At 44.2% G+C, this 13,179-nt stretch overlaps 1 protein-coding gene across 1 annotated transcript in view; it reads right to left on the bottom strand.

Annotated features, from left to right (window-relative positions):
- Nucleotides 1-13,179, bottom strand: part of LOC124267847 (basement membrane-specific heparan sulfate proteoglycan core protein-like) — a 183,073-nt gene that overhangs the window by 50,040 nt on the left and 119,854 nt on the right. The window contains 11 exon segments of the mRNA XM_046702838.1: nt 1,767-1,894; nt 4,735-4,848; nt 5,349-5,460; nt 5,728-5,846; nt 7,225-7,311; nt 7,674-7,772; nt 8,011-8,193; nt 10,777-10,917; nt 11,606-11,679; nt 11,863-12,008; nt 12,291-12,418. Of these exon segments, the coding sequence (XP_046558794.1) occupies nt 1,767-1,894; nt 4,735-4,848; nt 5,349-5,460; nt 5,728-5,846; nt 7,225-7,311; nt 7,674-7,772; nt 8,011-8,193; nt 10,777-10,917; nt 11,606-11,679; nt 11,863-12,008; nt 12,291-12,418 (1,331 nt within the window).

The following is a 13,179-nucleotide window of genomic DNA, read 5'->3' as shown; positions in this document are numbered from 1 at the left end:
CAGCATGAGCATTGAACTATGCAATTGGGATATGATAACATGTGTCAACCAAGTCAGCAAGCCTGACCGCCTGATCCTGGTAGTCGCCTCTTACGACAAGCACAGGTTACTGAAGACCGATTCAAAACCGGGTCTTCATGGGTCGAAGATATATTCATTCAATCATGTTGTATAATGCTTTTTGGCCGATAACTGTCATAACATACATACTAGGCTATACTGTAACCTGTCATGTGATATTGTCAATAATTACACATTGCCGTGACCTTCTAACGGCCCTATCCAACAAGCATGAGTCATATTTTCTACAAATGCTCATTATATGGAAACAAGTGGCCTATCTATCACAACTCCCATATTTAAGCACAGAGATTTGTTGTAGTGCTATCGTTGCCTTGTGAATGACTCTTTGATATCAAATTGGATTATGAATACACAATGCCATTTAGAAAGTGGTAAAATATAACATGGTACATTTGAGATTACACTTTCTCATTAAAATACAGATTCCAGGACTCTTGTAAGTTTGAGTTCCATCCGAATTCGAACCCAAACTCTCAAAGTCTGGCACCTAGTTCTCAGCACACAAAACAAGCAAACTAAGCCAAGCAGCCACTGTGGCTTTAAAAAGGGTAACATTATCAGTGCATGTCGACACGTTATCAGCCTTGTCACACGCTGAGACTATCCTCTCCTTACAACAAGCACCTGCTGGGCACCCATTCTGCCTTGAACAGCATCAGGGCAAGGGAACAGATTATAGCAGCCTTCCAAGAACAAGGAAGTCATTGTGCTGACACTGACGTTTAGCAACATCTGAAAGGCTTCATTACAAATTCTTGCTTGTAATGTGTGTGTGCATGCATGCGTGCATGTTTGTGTGTTGACAATATGAAACATTCAAACTGCTCCCTTCCGATTATGACCACATCACAAGAATCAATTCAATTTGATGAGTCAGCTTTACTTCAACTATGTTTAAAAGAACTGTTTAATTATTTTAAAGGTTTAAAAAAATGCTACTGTCTGAAATTAAGGAACCACTTTATTCATCATCTTTGCAATGTGCTTAAAGGGTTGGGAATTAAGCTGCTATAAACAGAATGTGTACACTTCATGGAGAATGAGACCCCAGTGCGATACAGCTTGTAGACATGTACACTTTATTCATTGCTACAATAAGCTGATGGTCCCCTCAATGCGATGCAGGTTGTACATGTCCACCACTTGGGATGACAATTTAGATAATTCACACACATAATTGATATAAGGCCCCCAAAACAAATACTTGTGTTTCTGCTTTCCTGACCAACCTCAATCTGTAGCCTGTTCTTTAGTTACAGCTTAATAACCTCCTTGTGTTGTCATTATTTAGTCAGTTGCTGCAGTTTGTTGTGTAAGGGGCGACTAATGGGATCGTGTGGTCAGGCTCGCTGACTTGGTTGACTCGTGTCATCGTTTCCTGACTGCATAGATTGATGCTCAAGATCACTGGATTATTTGACCCAGACTCAATTATTTACAGACCGCCGCCATATAGCTGAAATATTGCTGAGTTCGGTGTTAAACCACAAACCAACCAATTTGTAGGGCATCACGTTAGATATATGCTTATCCTTTAAAGAGAGAGAGATCTACCTCCTCCCCCATAAAAACATACCAAGTTGAAATACAAGACATCAATACTCCATGGTTGGGTGTCTATGTGAAACAGGAAACACAGGTATTGTTTGAGGGGCCTAAAGATCAAAGATCAAAGTACTTACTGGTTGGGCCTCTCTGTTAGGGGGCAGGGGCATTTCTGACAGTCGTTGACAGATCCACGTGAAGCATCACCATAGTAACCAGCAACACATCTCTGGCAGTTCTCTCCTTCAGTGTTGTGTTGGCAGTTCTGGAGAAAAAACGTGAGTGAGTGAGTGAGTGAGTGAGTGAGTGAGTGAGTGAGTGAGTGAGTGAGTGAGTGAGTGAGTGAGTGAGTGTGAGTGAGTGAGTGAGTGAGTGAGTGAGTGAGTGAGTGAGTGAGTGAGTGAGTGAGTGAGTGAGTGAGTAAGATGTTTCTTATTGTGACGAAGTTCAAAGAAGTGACACACCACTTTGTTGGATAGATGATATATAGTGCCTAAAAGATCAGGGAACACCTGAAGGTAAATGTTGGGAGTTAAACTGCTGAACAGCAGCTCTTACCTGACTACACTGAGGTACTTCAGGCCAAGAACCATAACAATTTACCATGCTTTCAATATCTATCCAACAAACAGAGTAATACCACTGGGTTCATATTCTGATATTCACTCTGAAGACAGACTGACAGCTACACTGTTATCCCATGGCACTTGATTAGCCATGCAATATTTTTGGCTCTGATGTTTGCATGAATCAAAACATACTAGGCCATTAAAGGACTACTGTTTGTGACTGGTTGATACAAGACTTGGCCGGGCTAGTGCTACACTATAGTGTTGGATGGGACTAACCACGAGACAATCGTCAGTCCCAGAAAGCTTTATTGGGGTCATTCATTAATACCCAATTTCTGTCTGTTAAATAATGATCACCCCAGTATGTCACAGCATGATATGTTGATTTTAAGACGACATAATACCCTGGACCTAACTGTCATTACAGCCTTGTTTGGTGCCTGATCCAAATGACTTGTACCTATGTGGGGAAGTTGGTGCAACAAGCAAACGCTTTAACCACTAGGCTACCCCACTGCCCAATCATAAGGAAGATAATGATACTTAATAATGTAATAAGAGACAATGTAATTACAGTATTAATTCCATTCTGATTTATCATCCAAAACTGTGTTCCACAGGAGATATTGCGTGTGTGAGATCCTATGATATCTCCTAGGAGATATCGTTTTGACAGTAGATTTTGTACAGAGCCCTGACAATGCTATGACATCATGAACTTGATGATGTCACAATGCTATGACATCGCTTCACTACAAGTCTAATGGCAGAACCGTGTTCAGAGATGTACATTTTTCATTGAAAACTAATGAAGAGTGATTTTTTATGATAAATAGAATCTCACCCTCATGTCTTCTGATATCAATTATATCAGCACTCGATAAAAGTAAAAATATCCTCAGCAAGCCTCGGATATTTGTAACTTTATCAACTCGTGGTGTGATATATATGATATCAAAAGACACTCAGGTGAATTGTCTATCCTCAATTCACGTTTGTCCGAATCCCTCAGCGAAGCCAGAATTGTGTCTGCAACTGGTGCAGGAATTGCTCATTGCAGATATATGGGGCGCTCCTCGAAAAGCTTGGGGGCCAGAAACCACGAAGATAACCAGCTATGCCAGAAGCTGGTTGTCGCGGTCTGCGACAGGACCCTGGAAATCCAGTGGTATCGAAGGCACGCCCACGGTACCCTGTCCGTCAATCTCCATTGGCTACAATGTCTTGCTCCTACAAACAGTTTTAATTCCATTCTGATTTATCATCCAAAACTGTGTTCCACAGGACCCTGTTACCTCTACAGCCATATTGCTTGTGTGAGATCATATGATATCTCCTAGGAGATATCGGTTTGACAGTAGATTTTGTACAGAGCCCTGACAATGCTATGACATCAGTAAAGCCGCATGCGACCCCCAACCTGTGAGGGAGGCGTCGATCTGAACTGAGAGGAAGGTGTCGGGTGTCGAGGGGATCCCCCTGGACAAATTCCCGACTTCCGCCCACCATCGCAAGGAGGGATTAACCACTCTGGCGCTATGAGCATAATCTCGTGAGTCTCTGCGAGTGGGACCACAGCTGAGCTGAATTGGTCGGATCTCGGACGCCAAGACGCCAAACCACGGCCCACTGTAAGCCGCCATGTTGCCGAAAGCAACCGGGCCATGTTCGGGCCGACGCAACGGGGACTGGAGGAACTGTAACACAGTCCCTCGGACTTTGACGATGCGTCCGTCGCAAGGAAACAATCCCTAGCGCCCTCCAGAACTTGATGCCGAGCCGGGCGAAAGCGGATGCAAGCGGGAGGGCCGAGGCGATGGAGCCGGAGGGCTGCTCCAACAAAGGCTTTGAGTCCTTAAAGCAGAGACAGCCTCCGCCTGCGCCTCCCTAACCACCTGCAATGCCCCAGGAACAGGGAAGATCCCATGGTATAGGGCAATGAAAGTAGAGTTTGCTGTGTGGCCGGCGAATACCGTGCCACAGACAGCCACAGGCGGCGCAGAAGCTCCATGACTGCACCCATCATCTGGCTGGCACGCTGTCCACAATGCTATGACATCGCTGCACTGTGTCAGCTCCGCCGACGACGACCGGGCGCCATTGAGCTCCTTACAAGTCTAATGGCAGAACCGTAAAACAAGCGTGTCTATCGCGTTCAGAGATGTACATACCCACATTTTCATTGACAACTAATGAAGAGTGATTTCTGATGATAAAACAGGAAGGCTAGAATCTCACCCTCATGTCTTCTGATATCAATTATATCAACACTCATCGACAAAGTAAAATATCCTCAGCAAGCCTCTTCGGTATTTTTAACTTATCAACTCGCTCTTGGCTGTGTAGGTGATATATTGATATAAAAAAAACTCAACTGGTGAGATTCTCTATCTATCCTTGAAACTGACTCTAATGGTAGAGCCAGGTCCCTGTTGGACCACCCAGCAATCTCCTTAATACAGAACCATTCCTTGAACTAAGAACAGACACTAGCACCCTCACATGGCAGATTAACATGATCACAGACACTCACCCTGCAGACTCCGGACTCTGGGTCGCACTGTCCTGAGTGTCCGTTACACTGACAGGGCACACAGAGACCCAGGTAAAGGCCACCACCAGACCTGGTGTAGCCTGTGTCACAGTCCTGAAACACACACACTGACATGTCAACAACTTCTGTACAATATGAACAGGATGGATGAGATTGTGAATGTTGTTTAATGCAAAATTCAACACCCCTAAATAAATTTTTTTACACCCATACATGAAAGATTCAGGACCTAAACCTAATGCCTAAAATGTTTAAAATATATTGGCATCTTGGATAAGGATTCAGCATATAATTTGAGCGTATGAACCATCAAAGTCAGTGCCAATATAAATATACTGATCAAAGAAAGTTAGGGAACATGCATATTTTGTGGGTATTTTGCAGTGAAGACTGACCACACAATTTCAAATACATACAGCAAATCTATTCAGTGAATGTTCCTTAACTTTTCTTGTTGAGTATACCTGGACATGAAGCACAGCAGCAGAGGCTACAGACCTATCACACTCAATGTTTCATCTTAAAACAAAGAATTTGCCATTTAGCTCTGTGGCATACAATAACTCAAGAGTGTACCACATATATGGCCTTACCTCACAGGACAAGCCCTTGTATCCTCGGGGACAGCTGCACTGCTCAACAGCGTAGGCGCGGTCCTGTCTGGTCTGACGGTTCTCCGCAATGTCCAGAGAGATGTCGCTTATTCTGCAAGGAACACAGAGCTGTAGTCAGTAATATTCTGCTCAAGACAGAAGTCAATATTCTCCCACATACTAATCTCAGTCACCTCAACTTCTTCTCACTTCATAATAAAACAGACATAAAAATTCTAGAGAATGCTGTACTTGATTTGAAAAACACTTTCATCAGAGCCCTTTTGGACAGAAGGATTGCATAAAACTATTCCAGAAAACACAATTCGGAACCTCTCTGGTGTAAAATAAAACAAAGAACTAATCCACTGGTACTTACGCAGCTTCATCGGTGGACTCTGAGTATGTTCCTCGGATGAGGATGTAGTCAAGGTCGGCAAGGGCCATCAGCAAGAACTCTCTCATGGCGGGGTCACCATCCAGACGATACCATTGTTGCTGAAACAGAGAACCAATCAGTCACCAGAATGTCACAGACATAATCCTTTCTTCACAACAGTGGACAAGATAAATGGATGGCAGTAGAGGATCCGGGCATTACTTTTGAGGATTGTATGTAACAATAGAGTATTAGGGTATGTACTGCCAACATGGGAGTGTTAAGGGCTGCAACACTGCCAACATGGGGGTGTTAAGGGCTGCAACACTGCCAACATGGGGGTGTTAAGGGCTGCAACACTGCCAACATGGGGGTGTTAAGGGCTGCAACACTGCCAACATGGGGGTGTTAAGGGCTGCAACACTGCCAACATGGGGGTGTTAAGGGCTGCAACACTGCCAACATGGGAGTGTTAAGGGCTGCAACACTGTCAACATGGGAGTGTTAAGGGCTGCAACACTGGCAACATGGGTGTGTTAAGGGCTGCAACACTGGCAACATGGGAGAGATAAGGGCTGCAACACTGTCAACATGGGAGTGTTAAGGGCTGCAACACTGCCAACATGGGAGTGTTAAGGGCTGCAACACTGCCAACATGGGAGCGTTAAGGGCTGCAACACTGCCAACATGGGAGTGTTAAGGGCTGCAACACTGCCAACATGGGAGCGTAGCGTTAAGGGCTGCAACACTGCCAACATGGGAGAGTTAAGGGCTGCAACACTGCCAACATGGGAGCTGCAGTGTTAAGGGCTGCAACACTGCCAACATGGGAGTGTTAAGGGCTGCAACACTGCCAACATGGGAGTGTTAAGGGCTGCAACACTGCCAACATGGGAGTGTTAAGGGCTGCAACACTGCCAACATGGGAGCGTTAAGGGCTGCAACACTGCCAACATGGGAGCGTTAAGGGCTGCAACACTGCCAACATGGGAGTCTTAAGGGCTGCAACACTGCCAACATGGGAGTCTTAAGGGCTGCAACACTGCCAACATGGGAGTCTTAAGGGCTGCAACACTGCCAACATGGGAGTGTTAAGGGCTGCAACACTGCCAACATGGGAGTGCAACACTGCCAACATGGGAGTGTTAAGGGCTGCAACACTGCCAACATGGGAGTGTTAAGGGCTGCAACACTGCCAACATGGGAGAGTTAAGGGCTGCAACACTGCCAACATGGGAGTGTTAAGGGCTGCAACACTGCCAACATGGGAGAATTAAGGGCTGCAACACTGCCAACATGGGAGTGTTAAGGGCTGCAACACTGCCAACATGGGGCGTGCAACACTGCCAACATGGGGCGTTACATGGGGGCGTTAGGGCTGCAACACTGCCAAGGGCTGCAACACTGCTAACATGGGAGCGTTAAGGGCTGCAACACTGCTAACATGGGAGCGTTAAGGGCTGCAACACTGCCAACAGACAGTGTCAAAGTACATACCTCAAACATGGGAACCTGGAAGGACTGTCTGGAGTTGGCCTGGAACTGTTCCCGGGTAGCCCGATATACCAGAGTGATGTCATTACCCTGGATAAAAAGAAAGAGAGAATGTCAGCCAATGAGAGAATCAGTTTGGATTTGCAGAAAGGAACTGTGGCACCTTAGATTGCTGGGTTCCCTTGACCATTCATATGTTTCAAAACATTTCATGCTGAAAGAGGTCAAACTTTTATCATATCACATCTACTGGAGATGGACAAGTCAGTAGTTGATAATATGGACAGCGTAAAATCACATACAGTCAAGTATGTCATATGGCCTATCCAATTGAGGCCTAAACTTGCTTGTGACCTTGAGAAGACAATTAAGCTGTCTGGCCTCATCTCGGTGAACAAGAAGAGTACGGGGGACCTATTGTAACCTAGGTGTCCAAACAGCAAATAACATACCGAGAGCTCAACGATGGGCTCCTCCATGGAAATTGGGGTGCTATCCTGACCAGGGCGATATCTCAGTGTGAAGCGCAGGTATCCTCCATAGGCTGTAACCTGAATAAGAGAAACACACTTATGAAACATAATGGCACAGGTTTTACAAATTGCAAATAAACTTTGAGAATATTGGGCAATTCTCTCATTCTCAAAAAGGAACTGACCATTTGTACTTGCATTTTGTTGTAACAATTGTTAGCAGAACGTTTTGAGATAACAGATTTTACTTGGGACTAACATTGCAAGATATCTCACACTGACGAGATCAGCTAAACACAGCAGTTCTCTCCCCTACCTTGTCACCAAGGAAACGCTGAGGAAGGCTCCAGTAGTAGAGGTTCTCCCTGAGGTTGTTGAATCCACGGTATGTCAGCTCACGAGAGTTGCGGTTGACGGTGAAACCCTGTTCAATCTTCTCCTTCCTCATCATGTCCGTCAAGCTGACACCCATACGATCCTGAGTGAAGGACACCCCGATCTGGCAACAGATAAACAACATGGCATTGACGGAACTTCATAAATGGGCACTGGAATACCACCAAATCATATTATTCCCTTATACTCCACTGAGAATATATATAAGTTAAAGTACTGTGACTCACCAGGATTAACTCTGACACAACATGACTAGAATGTCATATACTTGACTGAGCGTATACAACAGTTATAGCATAGCTATCCACCTGACCTGTCTTATACTTGACTGAGTGTATACAACAGTTATAGCATAGCTATCCACCTGACCTGTCTTACACTAGACTGAGTGTATACAACAGTTATAGCATAGCTATCCACCTGACCTGTCTTACACTTGACTGAGAGTGTATACAACAGTTATAGCATAGCTATCCACCTGACCTGTCTTATACTAGACTGAGTGTATACAACAGTTATAGCATAGCTATCCACCTGACCTGTCTTATACTTGACTGAGTGTATACAACAGTTATAGCATAGCTATCCACCTGACCTGTCTTACTGAGTGTATACAACAGTTATAGCATAGCTATCCACCTGACCTGTCTTATACTAGACTGAGTGTATACAACAGTTATAGCATAGCTATCCACCTGACCTGTCTTATACTAGACTGAGTGTATACAACAGTTATAGCATAGCTATCCACCTGACCTGTCTTATACTAGACTGAGTGTATACAACAGTTATAGCATAGCTATCCACCTGACCTGTCTTATACTAGACTGAGTGTATACAACAGCTATAGCATAGCTATCCACCTGACCTGTCTTATACTAGACTGAGTGTATACAACAGCTATAGCATAGCTATCCACCTGACCTGTCTTATACTTGACTGAGTGTATACAACAGTTATAGCATAGCTATCCACCTGACCTGTCTTATACTTGACTGAGTGTATACAACAGTTATAGCATAGCTATCCACCTGACCTGTCTTATACTAGACTGAGTGTATACAACAGTTATAGCATAGCTATCCACCTGACCTGTCTTACACTAGACTGAGTGTATACAACAGTTATAGCATAGCTATCCACCTGACCTCTGTCTTATGCTATATTGAGACCACAGATCATATCAGGGTGTACCCACCTGACCTCTGTCTTATGCTATATTGAGACCAGGGATCATATCAGGGTGTACCCACCTGACCTCTGTCTTATGCTATATTGAGACCACGGATCATATCAGGGTGTACCCACCTGACCTCTGTCTTATGCTATATTGAGACCAGGGATCATATCAGGGTGTACCCACCTGACCTCTGTCTTATGCTATATTGAGACCAGGGATCATATCAGGGTAAACCCACCTGAGCTCTGTCTTATGCTATATTGAGACCACGGGATCATATTAGGGTAAACCCACCTGACCTCTGTCTTATGCTATATTGAGACCACTTGGATCATATTAGGGTAAACCACCTGACCTCTGTCTTATGCTATATTGAGACCAGGGATCATATCAGGGTAAACCCACCTGACCTCTGTCTTATGCTATATTGAGACCACGGATCATATTAGGTGTAAACCCACCTGACCTCTGTCTTATGCTATATTGAGACCAGGGATCATATCAGGGTGTATCCACCTGAGCTCTGTTCTATGCTATATTGAGACCACAGATCATATTAGGGTGTACCCACCTGAGCTCTGTTCTATGCTATATTGAGACCAGGGATCATATCAGGGTGTACCCACCTGAGCTCTGTCTTATGCTATATTGAGACCAGGGATCATATCAGGGTGTACCCACCTGACCTCTGTCTTATGCTATATTGAGACCAGGGATCATATCAGGGTGTACCCACCTGAGCTCTGTCTTATGCTATATTGAGACCAGGGATCATATCAGGGTGTACCCACCTGAGCTCTGTTCTATGCTATATTGAGACCACGGATCATATTAGGGTGTACCCACCTGAGCCTCTGTCTTGTGCTATACTGAGACCACGGATCATATCAGGGTGTATCAACCTGAGCTCTGTCTTATGCTATATTGAGACCATATATTGAGACCACGGATCATATCAGGGTGTATCAACCTGAGCTCTGTCTTATGCTATATTGAGACCACGGATCATATTAGGGTAAACCCACCTGACCTCTGTCTTATGCTATATTGAGACCAGGGATCATATCAGGGTGTACCCACCTGAGCTCTGTCCTATGCTATATTGAGACCACGGATCATATTAGGGTAAACCCACCTGAGCTCTGTCTTATGCTATATTGAGACCAGGGATGATATCAGGGTGTACCCACCTGAGCTCTGTCTTATGCTATATTGAGACCACAGATCATATCAGGGTAAACCCACCTGACCTCTGTCCTATGCTATATTGAGACCAGGGATCATATCAGGGTGTACCCACCTGAGCTCTGTCTTATGCTATATTGAGACCATCATATCAGGGTACCCACCTGACCTCTGTCTTATGCTATAGACAGGGATCATATCAGGGTACCACCTGAGCTCTGTCTTATGCTATATTGAGACCAGGGATCATATCAGGGTGTACCCACCTGAGCTCTGTCTTATGCTATATTGAGACCAGGGATGATATCAGGGTGTACCCACCTGAGCTCTGTTCCAGGAGGTGCTGGTACACATCTGAGTGACGCCCATACAGAAGCAGGCGATACAGCCGAAGGGGTAGTTCTGGGACAGGTAGAATGTCTCCGGCTTACACTGATTGCAGGTGTTTCCAATCACATTGGGCTGCAAAAACACAAACCATTTTCAGTTATTCCTACACGTACACAGAGAAAAGAAGGTAAAATAAATGCTATTTTCTCAAAGTTTGTGACCCTCCACAGATCTATGATACAGTCAGACTTTTAATATATTTCATTGTGTACATTATTCCTAGAACACAAACCTAGTGAGGGGAAAACAAAAACTATAGGCAGTCATTATTCTTGATCTTCAAATACCTGTACATTGACATGTGTTAAATAATCATGTGTCTTGCATAAATGTAACCACATCTACTGTGTGGTACAATGTGCATTATCAAACTCTTTTTCGTTTAATTTCTTTTTTAATAAATATTTATAATCCACCTTTCCAGGCTTCATATCCTACTCAAAGCGCAGATAAGGATGCTGAAAGCGCACAGTCTGATTATTACTACCCCGGATAAGCCAAGCTGCCTGTGAGGCGCTAGAATGTTAATAGTCACATGACTTCTCCCACCGGGTACCCATTTTCTGCTGGGTGAACAGCATTCTTATTGATTCCATTCCTTTAGGATGAAAGAATAGATACAAACAAATTTGTGGCTTATAAATATTTTTGGAGATATTTCTATTAATTTGTAAATGTTAATAATCCCTTTGTTTTTCTGGTGCAGCTTGTAAACCAAAAAACCTAGCAACTGTTTTTCATAGAAAGTATTGGTACTTACCCTACAACTACAGCGGTCGGTGTCAATGTTGGGGGAGGTGGAGAGACTACCCCTGGGGTCACAGCCAGTCTCAACTGCAACATAATAATACACATAATTACAATAAGCCAAATCCTCACCCAAAACATGCTCAGAATACTATTTTCTGACTGAGTCAAAATCATGTGCATTATCACTTTGAAATCTCATGGTCAGTTTACGTTATCATATATACTGTACATAGTTTATAAACACAGCTATTTTGAGTGGAAACCTACTGTTGTCTGGTTTGCAGGAGCTTCCAGGGGTGCTGGGGTTGCCACGGTAACCTTGGGCACAGGTCTCACACTGTCGACCGGTGTAGCCCTCAGGGCAGGCAGTACAGCGAATACCTGCGTTGTCTCTCACGCAAGTGCGGCTGAACCTGTACAAGGGAAGAATACAAACTGTATCCTAACACAGTACGGTGCCATTTTCATGGCATGACATAAGAAAGTGAATGCTCTTGCTGATCGATGCTCATGCTGTTGATCACTGGATTGTCTGGTCCAGACTCTATCATTTACAGACCACCGCCATTTAGTAAGAATATTGCTGAGTGCGGCGTAAACCAACAAACCAAACCAACCCAAAACAGACAAGAGTCAGTTTGATATTTTGATAATTCAGAATTGTTCTCAAGTCACATGACATGAAGATGACTTACTGATTGGACGGGATGGTAAGAGGACATGGGCAGGGTTCACAGTCATTTGGAGTTCCTCGTCTGGCGTCCCCAACTGATCCTTCAATACACAGATTACACAGGGGTCCCTCCGTGTTGTGTTGGCAGCTCTGGAAATGGAGTGAGTGAGTGAGTTTAGTTTTACACAGCTTTTAGCAATATTCCAGCGGGGGGAACACATTGTGCCGATGAGGGGAATCGAACCTGGGCCTTCAGCGTGACGAGGGAACGCTTTAACCACTAGGCTACCCCACTTCCCCTCTGGAACTTGAGAAGAAAGTGCCATACAACTGTACTCTTGTTTCAGGTTGTCAAACCGTAGGAAACCGTATACTCCGTATACGGCTCATCACAGAACATGTTTGTGATATACATACATAATTAAAAAAATTGGAAATAAAACAAGTTATTGAAGTCAACAAATATAATGATGCTACAACTGTCTACAAAACTTATAGCTACGTCCTGTATAAGCCAAATATATCCCCAAGATACTGCTGTAATCTCAACTTTTAAACAATAGCAAATATGTATCCTGGAGTAAACATTCATCAATAAATATTGAATAGCGACAGACGTATATGTGCGTGCCTCCTTTCACTAGTGTGGACTGTGTCTGTTTAATAGAGCTAAGTGAGTGAGTGAGTTTAGTTTTATGCTGCTTTTAGCAATATTCCAGCAATATCACGGCGGGGGACACCAGAAATGGGCTTCACACAGTGTACACATGTGGGGAATCGAACCCGGGTCTTCAGCCTGATGAGCGAACGCTTTAACCACTAGTCTACCCCACCACCCCAAATAGAGCTAAATGACTGAGGTATCACATAGTTTGACATGAATGAGGCCCTACTCAGACACAGTGTACTGA

This window comes from Haliotis rubra, unplaced genomic scaffold, assembly GCF_003918875.1.
Source record: "Haliotis rubra isolate DU_JTF1 unplaced genomic scaffold, ASM391887v1 Scf134, whole genome shotgun sequence".
Classification (NCBI taxonomy): domain Eukaryota; kingdom Metazoa; phylum Mollusca; class Gastropoda; order Lepetellida; family Haliotidae; genus Haliotis; species Haliotis rubra.
The sequence above is the reverse complement of the archived record's forward strand: the minus strand, read 5'-3'. Positions and strand labels throughout refer to the sequence as shown.